The 18,342-nt window shown below is 45.8% G+C and overlaps 1 protein-coding gene across 1 annotated transcript; it reads left to right on the forward strand.

The window, feature by feature from the left end:
* Positions 1–205: 205 nt before the first annotated feature.
* Positions 206–16,475, forward strand: tshz3a (teashirt zinc finger homeobox 3a). Its single transcript, XM_080875843.1, has 2 exons — positions 206–600; positions 12,276–16,475. The coding sequence occupies exons 1-2, from the start codon at positions 561–563 to the stop codon at positions 15,590–15,592; spliced, it is 3,357 nt and encodes a 1,118-aa protein (XP_080731969.1). The 5' UTR covers positions 206–560; the 3' UTR covers positions 15,593–16,475.
* The last annotated feature ends 1,867 nt before the right edge of the window (positions 16,476–18,342 follow it).

The raw sequence follows: 18,342 nt of genomic DNA on the forward strand, positions 1-18,342 counted from the left end.
TATTCGTTAGACTGACGTGCCTAGTGGTATTACTGGAATCATTATGATAGCTGTGGTTTTGTAGCTTGTAATAATCAGCCGCCTGCGTGTAATAACCTCTGACTTGCCTGAAAACCAGAGGTAGGAGGACACTCGTGTGTGGTGTCCGCCCCTCTCTGAGAAGTAAAGAGTTAACGGAGCGGTGGGTTTGCCCATTCTCCTGCTGTGAGTGACGCGATCATCTCTCTTATCCCTCAACTTTGCCTGTTGCCAGACCAGGCAGCCGAGGTGGACGCTGGCTATCACCGCTGACATTCTTAACGCGATCACACCAAAACAAAAATATGCTCCCTCACCTTGTTTATGTATTTTCCCGCTGACTTCTCAGTGCATGCCCTTATTCCAGTGACGATGGTTTTTAGTTTTTCTTTTCATCGGACTCCCCGATGTTGTGCAGTCTACTACACGAAGGCGTGAATCTTTTTTGAGTAGAGGTGGATCTTCCCGGATACGGCGAGGGGGCAGCTATATGAAATAAAAAGAAGACTTCTCACGGAAATCCCCACAGATTAAAAAACACAATGCCACGGAGGAAACAAGAAGCGCCGAAGCGCGCAGCAGGTATGTGGAGCCAAATACTATATGCGTAAAATAAGGCTCACGGTGGCAAAGCTGCGGTTCATTTGTTTTGTAAAGCTCACTTTCCAGTCACCGCATTTCCGTTTTCACTTCGGGGTTTTTTCCCCTCTCTCCAACGATGCGCTTTGTCACTCTTGGCTACTCTTGTGAGACCTAATAGAAACTATTACCAATATAAAGCTGATGTATAGTTTATATACCACATTCTGCGTTTTCGCTCTCGCTTAGAGTGGCTGGTGTGCCCCGGTCGGATGAGTCGGCTGCTGTAAACTTTCGCTTCCTATTTTTCCAAACTTGAATCCATGATAGTTTACCGCATCGAGATGTAATATAAACTGGATCTTTAAGCGTAAAACCTCTGGAAATAAGCGGCGTTTTCTTAACGAGTGCCCGAGGCGTGCCATAAGAGCGTAAGGGCTTTGTGCGCATTTGATCACAGCGCTTAACTTATTTGCACAAGCGAAAAAAAACTCTACCTCTGAGGTATTTCTTTTCTTGGGATAAGATAAACAATTTGAGAGCACACAATGGGGTTTCGTGGGCTGGAAGGAGCCATAATCGACAGTTGCCATGTCTGATTTGACGGTTGATTGATTGGCTGTCATGCGGCTTTGATCTGATCCTTCCCGATTTGCATCAGAAAATCACTTCCCACCATGTGCTGCAGGCCCCTGACGTCACGTTTAAACCACTTTGAAAGGCCCTGTGTACTTTTTTACACTGGCTCTCACTCTCTCTCTCTCTCTCTCTCTCTCTCTCTCTCTCTCTCTCTCTCTCTCTCTCTCTCACACACACACACACACACACACACACACACACACACACACACACACACAGTTTCTATTACCGTGATGGTCAAGTGACTCACGAAAAAGTGAAGGAAGGGGGGGACAAAGTGGTTTCACAGTGAGACATCACACACACACAAGCAGACACATACTTCCAGCAGAGAACATCACACTTCCATGTGCACATGCTCACTTCTTCACTTTGAACACACATAGGCAGACACAGTTACACACATACAGTGGGTGAAGGAGGCGGGAGGAGTGGGTTAGGGGTTGTAAAAGGAGCCGTGTGCTATGTAATGGAGGGGAGGAATGGGTTTGCTCTGTCAGACCGGGCCGTCACAACGGCTTTGTTTCATGTTTGATTTAATTGTCTCTCCCCTGACAGGCCCATTCATCAATGGCTTTAATGGTCAATCAGAGACAAGCTGAGTGAGTGCTCCCATTCTGTTTAGCCATAAGCTGGCCTGGGCTTTTATTTCATCAAAATGCCCCAGCCTAATGTACATGCTCACTGGCTCTGAGTGGCCGCGGGGAGCACATAAAGAATGACTGAAAGCTTTCTGATTTCAGATCAGTGAGAAGGATGTTTTTCTTTTTTCATCTCCTCCTCTCCTCTCCTCTCTCTTCCCTGCTACACTGCTGTTTCTCTGTTGACGAAAGGGAATAAAAGGCTGTAATATAGATCGTTTTGTGTTTTTAGAAAACAACTTTTTCTCCCTGAAACCAGGCTTCTTTGTTCATTCATTCATCTATTCATTTCTTCATTTTTTCATGCTCCCCTTCCACCCCTGTCAGTCAACCCGTGCAGCTGCAAGTTATAAAGTTGTCAACTGTTCAGTGGCACACAAAGGGTGATGATGAATTGATTGCAGCACAGAGCATGGTGATAGAGAGAGCAAAGAAAAGGATGACAGATGATGGGCCTTGATTAGGGACTTAGGGGGAGAGTCAGCCCACTGCAACCTTGAGACTTGCATGAAAAATCTACCCCCCCACTCCACCTCACACACACATATACACGCACACACCACCCTGCTTTGCTCTCTCTCATTGTCTCTCAAACACACTCTCGGCTTCTCCCTCTCTTTCTTTCCTGTCTGAGAGGGTTTCTCTCTCCACAGTAGAAAACTTGTTTTGCCTGCTTCATTAGCGTTGGTCCAATTAGCCGTGAGGCTGATGGAGTCCTGACAGGCCCTGTGATTGGAGATGACAAGCTCGGGGTGCCCAGCCCAATGAGGTTTGCCACCACTTTGATGTAATCAACTTGATATTACACAGAGCCGCTCGCCTTTGGTTGTGCTGTAACTCAATTTTCTGCTGCAGGTGACAAATGGGCCTGCGTACCTGGGTCAGGTCTGAGTGCTCTTAACAGCCAAGGGCAGCTGGCCACATAAACAGGCGAGCAAACATGAGAGAGCGAGACTTTCCCGGCTGTGGAAATGTAGAGCCCTTCGTGAATTTGCCACCAGCTCGGGGTCCCGAAGCTGTTGAAATGGCTTCAGAAAGTTGAAATACTCCGTCGACTTAACAGGAAGTCGACATAGGCTTTACAACATGAGGGCGAAGACGCAGCTGTTTGCAGCTCGTGTCAGTGCATTGTCACACCACCACAGCGAAATCCATCCTGCCCTTTTCATTCTCAAAACGCTGTGCTTTGCTCGTTTGTGTAAGAGTTAGTCTGAGAGAGGGTGTGATGTAGATGGAGAAGGGTGGGGAAGTCGGTCTGATTTGGACAGGACTCCACAGCAACAGTTTCTTCTTTCTGCAGGGTCAGGAGTACAGCTGCCAAACTGGCAGCCATCACTTATGTTTGTCTACGAGCGGGTGAGTGAGTATACACTTAAATAAGTGGGCATCTACCTTTGAATTTGTTGGGTTTGAATGTGTACGTGGTTTGACTTACTGATACTATGGACGGGAATGATAATTACAAACCACCTGCTGCGGTCAGGTTGTAATTCTCTGAACCCTTCAGGCCTAAGAAGTCTCCACTTTTTCTTCTCTTCCCACCTCTTTCTTAGCAAATCAGTTGCGTGTGTGCCAGCTAAGAAACAACAAACACAGAGTGTTGACACCAGTAAAGATACAAGCGTTTACAGCACACATTGCAGACGCACACCCATATGTTCTGAATGGGTTGTAAAAGCACCAAGTGAAATTAAGTACGCTTTTATATCTGTCTGCCTTCCTGTTGTTTATGTGTGAAAAGCACGCCCTTTTGGAAGCAGCAGGGGACCGCAAGTTTGGACTTAATTGTCCAACTGACAAACGCAGTGACAGCGCTAGCGAGGTTCAACAACAACAATACGTCTCCTCAGCTGCTGTTGTCTGCAGGTGTGAGCAAGGCAAGTGTTTTGGCCTTGCTGGGCCCGTTGCTAATGAAAGTCCTGTGGCTGGATTCCGGTGAGGTTGAGTCACGTCTGTGATCTATGTGTCTGATAAGTGCATACCTAATGAGGCTGTGAGCACCAGGGAAAGGAGGAGGAGGAAGGCGGACAGAATGTTTCCCACAGGTATTGACAGACGCCTTTTTGTTTTTGCCATAGGCCTTGACTCCATAAATCCTGCCTGTGTAATGATAACAGTGCCACCCTGCCAGCAAGTGACTGAAAGAGATAGTGTAAGAGAAGAGAACGAGGGCAGAAGGGGGAGGAAGGGGAGGAGGAGCTGGTGGTGGTGATGGGGGTGGGTGGTGGAGGGGTAGGGGGGGGCGGGATGACGAGAAGAAGAGCGAGGGCGCTGAAATGGGCCTTCTCTCCTTTTTAACACGCACTTGGCAGACGTCAACCCATTGGGTTGGGCTCTGAGAGCAAAAGAAGAGTGTAAGTGCTGTAGTAGTGTCACAAATAGAAAACCGTTAGCCATACACTCTTCCCTTTCAGCTTTCAGTGTGCTTTCAGCCGAGGTTTTCAGCTGAGACTGCTGTCTGGGCACCGAGTCGGAGGCTTTGTAAAAATAGTCCCACTGCTGTTGTGATAGATGCAGCTGCACTGTGGCGACAATTGGGACAGGCTGGATCCTTCCAAACCCACCACCCTCCCACCCCTCCCAGAGGTAGAGAGCGTTAGAGAGTGTTAGAGCCTGGTGGGATGTGTGCTGTTTTCAGGGAAACTGAGCTGCTCCGGTCTTCAGGGGTCCTGAAACCCAATCCAGGAGGAGAATAGCCAAGCCATGCCAGAGAGCCGATTTCCTTTTCAACAGAGTCATTTATCACTGACCCACCCTTCGCTTCTGACACGCTGACGTGTGTCATTTATCAAACGGGCTTTACCAGACACACAGAGAAGGGAGGTGGATAGGGGGCAGAGAGAAAGAGAGAGTGAAAGAGGGGAAAACAAGACAGAGATTGCACTGAGAGAAACAAAGAGACGTAGTATGAGGTGTAAAGTCAGCAGAGTTTCACACAAAAAACAGTTGTTTGTGTATGAGTTTGGGAGAGTTTTTCCAGGGGCGAGTGAGATTTCCTGAAACCCTTAAGGAGAAGCGTTTGGGAGGGGAGATTTTTTCGAGATGACAGAGAGGATTGAGTTACACCGAGTTGTGTTTTGATGAGTGACAGAATGTTCTTCCATGACACATCTCTGGATGTCGACTGAAGGGGAGAAATATGCTTTGTGAGTATACAAGTCCGACATGTGTGTTAGCGTTGTTTACTCATAATATATGCACAACGAGGACGCTTGGAGGCATTGTAGAGGTGTGTGTGTCTGTGCGCAGATGTGGCCATATGGCGCCAGTGTTTAATGCTGCGTGAGTGTGTGTGCTGCTCCCTGATGAACAGGGCTGACAGGTATCACTCATGCAGCAGCCTGGCCTTTAAATGAACCCGAGCTGCTCTGCTCTCCCGTGGCCCTAACAGGCTCTCTCCAAGATGGATGCTTCTTTAAAAATCAGATTAATGATGGATACCAGGCTTATAGTGCCATTTATCATGAAGAATATTATTTAGGCCGGCCGTGTATGGCTGTAACTGGAGAGCCAGGACGAGAAGAAGCAGGGTGGAAAGCCTTAGACAGACACTCACTGCGTGATGGATGGCTGAGCGCTCTCTCTGAGTGTTACTAGACACCAGTGCCGCTGCAGTAAGCCATAATCAGATAGCCCAGGGATGTTTATCCCGCAACTACACTACCCAGATTGCCTTGCCTGAAGGGTTGCTTTATGAAAGGTATAGTCTGTCATTTTTATCATCTTTAAAAAAGTTAGTTGAATCGCAAAAAACTCTCCAGACGTAAAAGGGCAGGTAGAAGCCGCTATAGAGTTTATTGCAATTATGCCTTATACAGCAATCCATTGGATCCTTTATAACCCAGTGTAATGATTACCCAGAAATTTCCATTTAGTTTTGCCCAGAAGAGTCCCCAGACCCACATCATTCCCCAACAATCGTGAAAAGTGGAGCCAGCTCTGCTGGTGCTGCTGCGGCAGAAAACTGGAAAACACATTTTTGTTTTTGTCCTCTTCATGTTGCCTTCTCTCTGTGTCCTACCTCCTCCTCCTACACACTCCTGTGATTTATGGTGGCCATCCATCTTCGGGCTGCGTCCATCACCTCCTCGTTGCTAGGCGATCACGGCAGCAGCTGTGTGTTTTGAGAGGGGTTCGGTCATCCCACTCCCCAGTCCTGATTTTTTACCCTTCACCTTGTGCTCTGACCCAAAGTTTCGACTTTTAACATCAAAAACAAAAAAAAAGGCAACCCCAGAGGCTGTCCTTTGGTTTAGGCTCGCACTCTTTGGGTCTTCATTTTGACTAAAATAACTGGATCTCAGTCAGTCAGTTTTTTTTCTGTCCAGTCGTGTAAATATTTTACTCAAGCTACTTGTAATGAGAAAAAAAACCCTACATACTTGTCTCCCTTGCTGTGGCACCGCCACGATATCACTTTGAGAGTGACAACTTACTTCACGTAGCACAGAAAATGAGGGCAGATTGGACCAGTCCAGTTTAATCCAGTTATGAAAACACTAGGAGCTGAAAATAAATATGAACATCAAAATGATTAACTAAGCTAGCCATTGCAAACTGTTACGGCTTTGATCTACTGTACTAATGCGGTTTTACTGCATGCTGTCTTGCAATGCAACGACATGAATGACTTATAGGCACGAGTCCTGGTGCATGGAATTACATTTACAGATAATTGTGTTTATGTTTGCTACAGGTTCAGGTGCACATATGCATGCCCCCACTAGAAAGTATTTCAGATTGCGCAAACTAGAATGTCAGAAAGTCTAAACTAAAATAGTCCCAGTATTTGAAGCTGGCTTCATATCCTTAGTTTAGCTTTAGTCCGGCTTTCAGGCTGCTGTCTTTCTGTTTTGCCCCATTCACACAGCCCAGTGACTTTTTAACAACATTGTTATATGAGGCCTAAACAGTTCAAGGAATGTAGGAATGAGCAGCAGTTCTGCTTCACGAAACTTTGCTTGAGAGCTGCTCAAGTAAGGCGTATATAAAAAATGATGGAAAGAATGAGGGAAGATGTGGAATAGTTGAAGGAAGTTTGACTGACTACGTATCATCAGACGAGACAGGCTTGATGTGCACATCAGACTGGAACATCACCTTCCTCTGGAGCCTCAGTCCTTATTACTGCCTTTTATTTCCGTGCCTGTGGAAGTAGTTTGTGTGTATTTTTTTTTTCTTCTGTAAAATTTTATCACCTATTGCTCTGAAATAGGACTTTATGGCTTCGGTTAACTTATAGTGTTCAATATTAGATGGAGGTTATAGTAAGAAACAGGAGGACTTTGTGTGCTTGTGGTTTGTCTTATTCTAGATAAACTAGATGAAGTTTCGGGTCTTGTAGGTCTGTATTTGCAGCTGGCAGCTTTGAAGTCCAGTTATAACACAACAAGCAGCTGAGGGTTGACTCTATTCACTTTCTCTCTCCCTCCTCTTACCATGTGCATTGACAAGGTTCAGCCCTAAGCTTTGCCTGGGGCCAGAATGATCTCTCTGTTTTTCCCATCTCCCATATCACACATCCTCCACTACAATCGGCGGACACAATGTATTCACAATGCCATCAGGGGGTAGAGAACACACACAAATAAAAAATGACAAAGACATCCACGATTGTCTGTAACACGATAGCTTGTATAAGCACAATGAGGCAGCAAAGCAATGTATTAAAAACCTACAAAAAGAGAGCAGCACAAGACAGTCTTCTGCGGTCATATCTGAAAAAGCGACTTATGTCAGAGCTTGTTAATTTTTAAAATAATCACACATCACCTGTTTCATTTTTTTCTCATGGGACTTTCAGCCAGCTTGTGAGGATCAAAGGGAAAAGAGTAAGAGAACTAAGTTTGATTGAGTGTGTTACTTTGACAAATGTGTACAAGAGAAAGGCATTTTAGGTATGTTCCTGATCTGCTGCTATTTTGACAGAATGGGGCTGTTTTAGGCTAAATTATTCTAATCTATTAGAGAGGTTTAGATCGCTGCAAAACTTGAGTAAGAAGCAGTGGTTTGTAGGGGTTTTTTGAAGGTTACTTCCTGTTCTTTAATGTGCTGGAGGTTTTTCCTGTTGGTAAGAGCCCCCCGCTGAGGGCTCGTGTTGGTTTAAGGATGTCAAGTTCCAGCTAAAATATTGTACACATGTCGAGACACACACGCCATGTTTTCATACAGATTAACCCTCTCCTTGCAGAGCTTCACTTTCTTGTGCTGGAAGCTACTTTTAGCCTTTTGTTGTAGCCTTTTGATTACCACTGCAGAACTTTTCTTTTACAGTAAACTATTAGAGACCACTCGTGCTTCCTGCTCCCTCCCTGGATCCCGGTTGTGTCTTTGTGCACTGAAGGTGATCTAACCATAAAACCCACACAGACAATGCTCCTTCGGCAGTATTAATTTCCATTTTATTTTCCCAAGAATGTAAAGATTATATGTCTTACTTCTCTTTTCTGTCTAAGTAATTCTATATAATGTACACGCTGGATTTACACTCTGCAATACATTAGTTTGTGGCGTAGCTAAAAACATTTTACAGATTGTTACTAATAGCAGTAGTTTTGCACGATAATTTTAGGAAAAGAAATGAAGATGCGGTGCTTTTGTTCTGCAATTTACAGCCATCTGTTATACAGGCGGTGTCCTGTTTTAGTGCGGAAAAACCCGACAAATAAAATATTGTGCTCATGATGACCGCGTAAAGGACTTTCCTACGATGCCTCTAGCAAGGTTGTGTTCTTGACGAGGCAGTCATTTGAGTATAAGGGTCAGACACAGGTAGAGATTTTAATGACACATCCTGTTTACCCTGCTTGTGTTGGGTGTGATCCGGCTCCCAGACTGTTTCCCCAGCTGTGAAAACCAGACCACAGACACTCCCTTTGGTCATCAAGGGGGTAACTTAAGAAAGGGGTCTAGAAGAATTTGTAGTTCAATGGAAACCTATTTGTGCGTTCCGCAAATTTACATTTGCTAATAAATACGTAATTATGCAGGCTACTGAGTGTTTCTCCTTTTTGCAAATGTAAAATTACATAGTTTTTGGTTTTCAGGAACATACGCCGTGTTTTCCTTATGCATACAAAAACTGTTTAAAGCGTAGCATCAAAAACAATGTTTTCAACTGCACTTGAGGAGAAAAAACCCAAAGGACAGAAGGAAAGAGACAGACAGAAAGCGACACTTAAAGCCTCAGCTTTAGAGGCAGCCACAGCACCTTCCTGCTTAATCACCCCCCTGTCCCTGCCCTCTCTGTTGTTCCTGATCGTCAGAGCAGCACTGCAGTATTTCTATCAGATGATCTCTCCCTCCTCGTCTGCGGCCCTTATGTTTATGAAAATGATACTCCACAGGAATGCCTCCTGCATGCCAAGATGTCACTGTCTTTCCTCATCGCTTGCATCTACATGCGTGTACAAGTGTGTGTTTGTGTTTGTTGAGGGGGGGGTGGGGGGTGTCATAACCGACTGAGTAGTTGTGTTTGCAATTATGCGAGAGCGTATTTGAGGTCGTGTATTTTTACATTAGGTGAAACGTGTGTTTCGGCTTGCGAGAGTTCGATTTTCTGCAGTTTGTGTGTTTGTGTGAAGTCGTTATTGCTATTTCTGTGTGAGCTGTGACTGAGATGATGAGTGTGTGAATGTGCACCTCCTACCCCTCTTAACCCCTCCACCCCATTTCCCCTCCCTAAAGGAATCATTCATAGAACCTAATGATTCTTGTCTTTCCCCCACATGGCTTCAGCTCAGTTTATCATTACATGAACACACACGCAATCTCCTTTTTTTTTTTCTCTGCTTCTCACACCAACGCACACACTAGGAAAATTCATACATTGGTCTTACACCATATGCTCAGATATTAGTTAAGACTGCATCCAGGAGTATTGTTGTATTCATAATATTCATAATTTATTCTAAGGGAGCCTCTATACTCCCATCACCTTTTATTAGCTTGATAAATCACCTCTGTTGTCAGTCAAGGCAGGGAGAATAATTGGATGTGGTTGTCGCCCTGTGTGATGGATTATCAGTCATTGGGGATTAAATTAACAGATAGTGCTCAGACATAATGGTTTTTGTTTTGCATTTTAAATTGCCTGGGAGCATGGTTTGACTCTATAGGTTTTTATAGCCGGTCCTTTTGGACTTCACTCCCCCTTTCAGTGCTTTCTAGGCTTAATGACAAATGAACAATAAACCATAGGACTGGAGCTCTGTTAGTACAAAATGTAAAACATTTACTACCAGGTTAAGAAATGGACAGGGACCTGGCAAGGCTTACAAATGCAATGGCGTGATGTAGATGTAGAATTTATTCAAGCAACAGTTTGTTGAAATATCCAGACAATGCGAAGAAATGCTCGGAATGCTTTTGTGTTGAAGGCTGAGAAAGGCGACATGACGATTCAGTCAAGAGATGTAGCTAGTCGATACACAAATGTGGTAACTACCTCATTCTGGCTGGTTTTAGTCGTTTAAATTAGAATCAGACATGACCTTCCAAAAGCAAAAGAAAAGAAGGATGTGGAAGTCACTTCAGCACTGGTTGTACAGAGATATCTCTCTTGCATGTTTTCCTGAGGGTGAGCAATTTACCTCCTCACCCACTTCGCCAGCCTCCCAGACCCCTCCCTCCCCTTCAACGTCCACATTATCATAATTGTGTCCAGAACATGAGGGGCCGGGGAAGTGATCATGTCATTTTATTTACACCCTGCTTGGCCCTTTTTACAAACGACATGCCACTGACTGCCAAGCGGACTGGGGCCCAACGACATCTTTTGATCAGGGCTGTCGGGGCCTATCAGCGGAGAATGGCAGGTAATGGATACCCAGTGACAAACCAAATCTCCGGGAGGACGAAGAGTGGGCCGCACCTGCCAGGTCTCCATTAGGCTGGCCTCTCAGTTGGGCTGCCTGCTGACTGTGCCCCCAGGGCCCAAATCAGACCAGCGCCAGCCGCATGGCTGCCTAGAGATTGGCTGTTAGCACTGGAAATGAGAGTTATTTCAGCTATGACATTTTTGTTTAGACTGGATGTGAGTGCTTGGGGAGGTGGGGGGGAATGAAGGATTTAGTCACAGCGTGTGTGTGTGTGTGTGTGTGTGTGTGTGTGTGTGTGTGTGTGTGTGTGTGTGTGTGTGTGTGTATCTGTTTGTGTCCACACACATAGACTCGACTGTGCGTGAGTGCTCAAACCGTTTAGCCTATACCTAAAGGTTCTTGCCGTAGTATTTGTCTTGGTTTACAACATTGTCCAAATGGCCTCAGACCTGTCCACAGGCCATCCACTATTTTCTGAGAGTATTTGTTTTTCCTTAAGTTGAGTGGTTTTGTGAGTGAGGTGGTCAGGAAGCGAGGGAGCAGGGGCTCGGTGACACTGCGGAAAAGGGGGCGTGTGCTGGGCCAGTCGGTGCTAGGTGGGTAGGCTCATCATCACGACAGACATAGTGGTTGTGTGTGTGGAGGGATGGGGGATGCAGTGCACACACACCAACGCACATAGACTCATCGGTCTCTGTGTGAGCTGTAGACGCCACCATGCAAAGTGACAGGTCACTTATGCATCGCCGTCGTGTCAGCCGTCCTCAGTCTCGCCTCGTTCTCTTTATCCCCGCTTCCTTTGATTTTAATTATAGAATTCTTTGTCTGTTTAAAAATGTCTTATATGTGATATTTAACACTCTTTGGGTCTTTAGGTGTATAGTTTGAACAAGGAGTACTGATTATCTGTCGTATCAAAAAAAACTAGTGAACTTACTTCAGTGCAGATGGAACTGTGTGGTGTCTATTCAACATATCTGCATTTCATCAACAAAATTTTGACATCCCTTTCTTGAAATTCTTGAAGACATGCTCTTTGCCTGTGTGCGTGTGTGTCAGTATGTATGTGTGTGTAATCAGAGAAGAGGCAGATGAAGAGGCGTCAGACATATTAACTGACAGATGGAGGTTGATCCAACTCATTTATTACCCCAGAGGAGAATGCCACAGTGAGATTGGGCTTCATTAATTTCAGATTTAGTTTTCATTTCAAGCTGTTGCGCCCTGAGATAAATAAAATGGTGCATTATGTTTTTGCCAAGATATTTCTTTTTTGTTTTCCTCCAATAGAAGGAGTGAAAAGAGGGGAGGCATAAGTTCCGTGTGGCTGGGGTAGTATATAAATACAGGCTCGCCTAGAGGAAAATAACACCTCAACGGTTGATGAGGTGAAATGGGATGACTGTAATTTCTCAGCTCAGCTTTAAAGGCTCCCACACAGATGGCTCATTTATCCCTGGGAGTCCTCGGGCACACATAGCAGGGAAACTTTTTCTCCAGTTATTCTAACATAGCGTGTTCACTCCCTGCAATTTAACTCATCTCTTTCCTTCTCTCTTTGTCTTGGTTCTCCTTGCAGCTTATTCTCCCGACGAGCTGACAGAGCACCATGTGGAGGATGAGGAAGCAGAAGCGGACGACCTGCCCTCAACCCCTCAGGACGACCTTCCCATGAAAGATGAGTTTGTGGAGCAAAGTGTAGAGACTGCCAAGGAGCAGCCATGTGACCAGGAATCAGCTGAGACCACAGAGCTCTCAGGACAAGAGATGGACAGTGAGTCACATGTGAGTGAGACTAGTGACCGTCTTTCAGACTTCGAGAGCCCCTCCAGAAAAGTTGAGGGGAGCGTTGTCACAGCATCTATAAATGCTGACAGCAAGACGCCTCCCATAGGCATGGACACGTTAGAACAAATGAAGGCTATCTACTCCAGCTTTCTCACCAGCCCCTTGTGGTCACCACTAAATTTTAATTCCACACCTCTACCGGCGCAGTCTTCGACTTCTGCAGAGAAGCCAGCTCGCAGTAACAGCACCAGTAGCAGTAGTAGCTGTAGCAGTGGTAGCTATGACTGGCACCAAACTGCAGTGGCAAAGACACTACAGCAGCATCCTCCACAGAGCCGTCACCCCGCTCAGTCAGAGCCCAGTCTCTTTAGTACAGTCCAACTCCACAGGCAAAACCCAAAGCTGTTTGGCTCAATCTTTACTGGGGCCAGTAAATTCCGTTGTAAGGGCTGTAGCGCTGCTTATGACACTCTGGTGGAGCTGACAGTTCACATGAATGATACAGGCCACTACCGTGATGACAACCAGGACAAGGCAGGCAGTGGCGCAAAGCGCTGGTCTAAACCACGTAAGCGGTCCCTGTTGGAGATGGAGGGAAAAGAGGATGCCCAGAAAGTTTTGAAATGCATGTATTGTGGCCATTCCTTTGAATCCCTCCAGGACCTCAGTGTCCACATGATCAAGACCAAACACTACCAGAAAGTGCCTTTGAAGGAGCCCATGGCCCCTGTGGCAGCCAAAATCATGTCTTCAAAGAAGCGGGGACTTGTGGGGCTAGACCTCAGTGCTACACCGCGCTCTAGAGAAGGAACCCCTAAAGCTAAACACCTACAAGGAGAACTTAGTGAATCCTCACAGAAACCTTCCTCCAGCCCATACACTCCCCAAAATAACCGCTATGGACACCAGAATGGTGCTAGCTATGCTTGGCAATTTGAATCCAACAAATTTCAGATCCTCAAGTGCATGGAGTGTGGGAGTTCCCATAATACACTCCAAGAGCTGAGGACCCACATGATGGTGACAGGACACTTCCTGAGGGTGACCAGCTCTGTGGGAAAGAGAATCAAAATACTTCCCGAGGCTACCTCCCCCAATCCCGGGAGAGTTACCACACCTACAGAACAGAGGGTCCAGTCTGTACCTCTTGCACCCTCTACCTTCTCTCCTCCGCCTCTTCAAACTCAACTTACCACAACTCCTCCGGCCACCTCCCCTCCCCTCAAAGAGATCAAGAAAGAGGAGGTTGAGGAGGAATGCACTAAGCAGGAGGCAATAGGAAATGAAAAGCAAGTTGCAGTTACTGTTAGTAAGGAGGAAGATACTGAGAGGGAGGAAAAATACGACATTTCGAAATATAACTACCTTACCGAAGAGGACCTGAAGGAAAGCCCTAAAGGGGGATTGGATATTCTGAAATCACTGGAAAACACTGTGACATCAGCCATCAATAAGGCACAGAGTGGCAATCCAAGCTGGGGAGGCTATCCTAGCATCCATGCTGCCTACCAGTTCCCCAGTGCCCTTAAGCAAGGACACATGGAAAAGAATTCACAAATGAAGTTCTTGTTCAATGGAGGCGATGGAGTGCCGTCCTGCCTTGCCAAGAACCAGCCCCTCATTTCCCCACCACTTAGTCAGTCATCACTTTTTCCCAGCAACAACTTTCAGGCAATGGAAGACTTAGTGAAAAAAGTGACTGAGAAAGTAGCAAAAGTAGAACAAAGAGTTAAGCAGTTATCTCCAAAGAGGGAGAACCAATTCTCCCCCTGCAGCAGTGAGGCTGGAGAATCCCACAAGGGAGGGGAGGCAGACTCGCCTCGGGAATGGAGGGAAGTTACCCCAACCAATAGCGACAGGGGAAGCCATGGTGACAGAACATCTCCAGCAACCGAACCCAAGAGAGAAGCAGCAGTGAAATCCCCGCTTGCCTCTGCACTGAGATGCAGCACCGCCATTATCACTGGTCACACTCCTCCAGAGCAGCCCTTTGTCAACCCTCTAAGTGCTCTTCAGTCAGTAATGAACATTCACTTGGGGAAAGCAGCCAAGCCCTCTTTGCCAAACCAAGATCCCTTGAGTCTCCTCTCTAGGCTCAGCCAGAGCATGGCTGAGAAGGCCGCTGTGGCTGCTCCTCCATCACAGACCAAAAAGCAAAGTGTAGCTAATAACAATAGCTTTTGCCAGCCAAATGATGACCAACCCATGGACCTTACAAAAGGGAAAAGCGATCGAGGGGACTCTGTAAACTCAGCTCCTCTAACGCCCTCATCCACGGCCTCCTCAGTCTCTCCCATCTCTCTTGTTACTCCTGCAAAGCTAACAGTGGTCTCTCCATACACATCCAGCAGCCCTCTACACGAAAATGCATTGTCGGATATCTCAGACATGCTGAGAAACCTTACACAGTCCCACCATGTCACAAAGTCGGCGTCACGCCCACGTGTGACGGATAAAACTGAAGTTGTGGGCTCTACCCACGACGATGATGACGTGTCCCTGCATGGCCACAAACGAAAGGGTCGTCACTCCAACTGGAACCCACAGCACCTCCTTCTTCTGCAGGCCCAGTTTGCCTCGAGCTTGAGGCAGACGTCAGAGGGGAAATATATCATTAATGACCTCAGCCCACAAGAAAGAATGCACATATCTCGTTTCACGGGTCTCTCCATGACCACCATCAGCCACTGGCTGGCCAACGTGAAGTACCAGCTACGGAGAACGGGCAGAACGAAGTTCCTGAAGAACCTAGATTCCGGTCAACCTATATTCTTCTGCAGTGACTGTGCCTCGCAGATTCGAACCCCAGCAGCTTACGTATGCCACCTGGAAGCCCACTTGGGGTTCAGAATCAGGGACCTGGCCAAACTGTCTCCCAAACAGACTGTCAGGGACTCTCAGACTCTCACTGAGAAAGTAGTGCCCCTGGAGTCCTTTCTTCCTCCACAGTCGCAAGATGACTGCAGTAGTAATGGGGGAGTTTATCGCTGCCAGCTCTGTGTCCGTAAGTTTGCCACTAAGCATGCCATCAAGCTTCACCTCAGCAAGAGCCATGGGAAGTCTCCAGAGGACCATCTGCTATACGTGTGTGAGACGGAGAAATGTTAAATCCCTCTGAGCAGTAGAAATACTGTAAAACATATGTAGAATGACAGACTGTTAAAAAAGATAAAATGAAAAACAAAATATTCGAAAAGTGTGGTAATGCACAAAGTTGCCATGAACTACTGTTAAAAATTTCAGCACAAGGTGTTTACATCTATTCAGCCTATACACATTTCTGATTTCTCTGTATTTCAAAAGACATTTATTTCACTTTAAAATATACTGTAGGTCAAAGCTATTCAGCTCCCTCAGTCTGTGTTCACGTTTGTGAGACGGATTGTTTCACGATTATTTCGGTGAATCTTTTGACTCGAGAGTCAACTATTGACTTGAAATGTACTAATTTTATTGTATTTATTTTGTATTTTTGTGAGTTTGCTTTCGATTTGCTGGTAGACTGCATGTTTTACTGTTACATTTGTACAGTCCTATCCTGTCTAGATTTTAAAATGCCCTTCCAAACTGGTCATCAACACATTAAAACAGCCAAATGCCTGGGAAAGCTCCTTTAAAGAATCTGCCAAACAGCAGAAGTTCATTGCTTGTTTTATAGTTTTCTCTGTGCGGTCTTGTTTTTTGCTGATTGTAAAAGCTGCCTTGTTCTTTATCACTGATTAAGGGGCACTAAAATCCAGGTCTGTGTAAAAATGTACATATAGTGTGTAAGCTTATGATTTGCTGTTTAAATTATGCATACTTGTTATATTTCCTAATTTAAGAGGACTATGACTATCCACTGGTGCAGAGCCTTTGAAGAAGATTAAAAAGGACACTGTTTTGCACAATAGTTTTATAAATGTTATTTGATAAAATAAAAAAAAAACAATACAGATATGTTAATGCCTTGTGCTTCTATGATTAAATCAAATTAATTGCTGCAAAAATACATTGTGTTCTTTTATATTTGTTGATCAGGGTGGATTTAATGAAGACAAACATCACAGTATTGGCCGAATGTTGCCGAAAAAAGAGAACCTCAGCCCTCCCCTCTTTTGTCCCACTTTGAGTAAGCCTTTACAAATCAGCTGCTCACCAGGCTACATCTGCAGATACACTAAACAGAACTTTAAAACTCAACATTTTCCAGTGCAGTTGTCTCCACAACTACAATTTGTCAAGCGTTCGCGGTGATTTCTATGTTGTTGCGTTGTTGTGGAGCGGACTGTAGAGGTGCAAGCGGTGCCACTGCCTGCAAGGCGTCTGGCAGGTGGTGTGTGCTGCATGTAAACCACCAGATGTTTCTGAAACGAGCCACTGGAGGAGGAGGAGGAGGCAGGCGAGCTGCAACAGCAGGCAGAGTGGGCTGATTACCACGGGGGCTTGGATGCCATCAGGAGCCCTGGGCATAGACAGCAGATCTGGCACACACCTGGACTCCAAGACTGTCCCTTGAAAAAAATAAAGCAGATCCTATATACGCACACTGAGACAAGTTGACAGTGGTGCAGAATGCACAGACAGGTGCTATTCCCTCAAAGCAGGCTTTTGGATCTAACAGTATTACTGGCAGGTGTTGATGCTATCAGAGTAGTCACAATTCAGGCTCAGTGCCATATAATGAGAGTGGTTTTTTTGGGGGGTTTTTATATTTTTCAGCAGGCGTGATGGAGGCGCACGCACACACGCACGCGCACACACTCGAACGGTCATATTTACTCTTTCAATTTTTGACCAGCTACCTTAGCCTTACTCGATGACGCCTGGGGACATCATGTTCTTTGTGTTTGATGTTCCCACCTTTGCTTGTCATGACTGACTGACTAAGTGACTCAGGGCTGGGGAAGTTATATGGTTACTATGACGACGGCCATTTGCCCAGCCTCTAACCCTGCTCGTTCACTCAGCAGAGGACAGCTCGAGTGCAGCACACCCATTTACTCTCTTAAATCTCATCATCTCGCTTCAGTTCCTCCCACCCGGGAACAGATTAATTAACACACACACACTGTGTCCTGACCCCGTCTTCTCACACAAACTCATTACCGCCTCAGACTTGCTCCCAGCCCTCCGACGTTTAGGATACATTGGTGAAACGTTGTGGGAGAACCCAGCGATGACTCACATCTGACAAGCAGAATAAAGCCCTTAACAAAGGATGATAATTGAAAGATGGGATTCGGGCCGGTAGCCATTGATAATGCAAATGAAAAAGGCTGAGCACCCTTATTGAATATCTTGTGAGTTTCCAGAGCTTACCGAGTCCTCGCAGATATAAAATTACCTCTCAGACGTGATCAATTTTTTTTAACCACTGTATGTGTTGATAACGCTTTGGGCTTAGTGATGGACTTGGGGTGAGGATGGTTGGGGACATTAATGAGATAGTTGACACTTTGGGGGTTAATGAGGGGCTGGAGGGAGAAGGCTAAATGATTGGACTTCTGCTTGAATGAGCATTATAGTGGCTGCTGGAGAGCAATGTAGAAGGAGCAGCTTTACTAAAGCCAATTATTTAGAATGAAGAACACAAACCTCCTCTCAGTTGTATTTTTCTGCAATAATAAAGAGGAGATTAGATGTGTTATCCATTGTTCTTTTGTCTTGACTTTCCTTGAGGGTTGGGTAGTTACAGACGCCGATGCGCCTCGATGCTCCTAAAACAAAGTCAGCAGTGAAGGGGGAAGGAAGGAGGCGGACAGGACAGGGATAGGATAGGAGGACAATGAGTCCCCCCACTCCTCCACTCCACAGATCTCCCATCAGCTCTTGTCATCCCTCTAATGAATATCAGTTAAATTGCTCTGTGGATCTGA

Source organism: Rhamphochromis sp. 'chilingali', assembly GCF_963969265.1.
Source record: "Rhamphochromis sp. 'chilingali' genome assembly, chromosome: 2".
Taxonomy (NCBI): Eukaryota; Metazoa; Chordata; class Actinopteri; order Cichliformes; family Cichlidae; genus Rhamphochromis; species Rhamphochromis sp. 'chilingali'.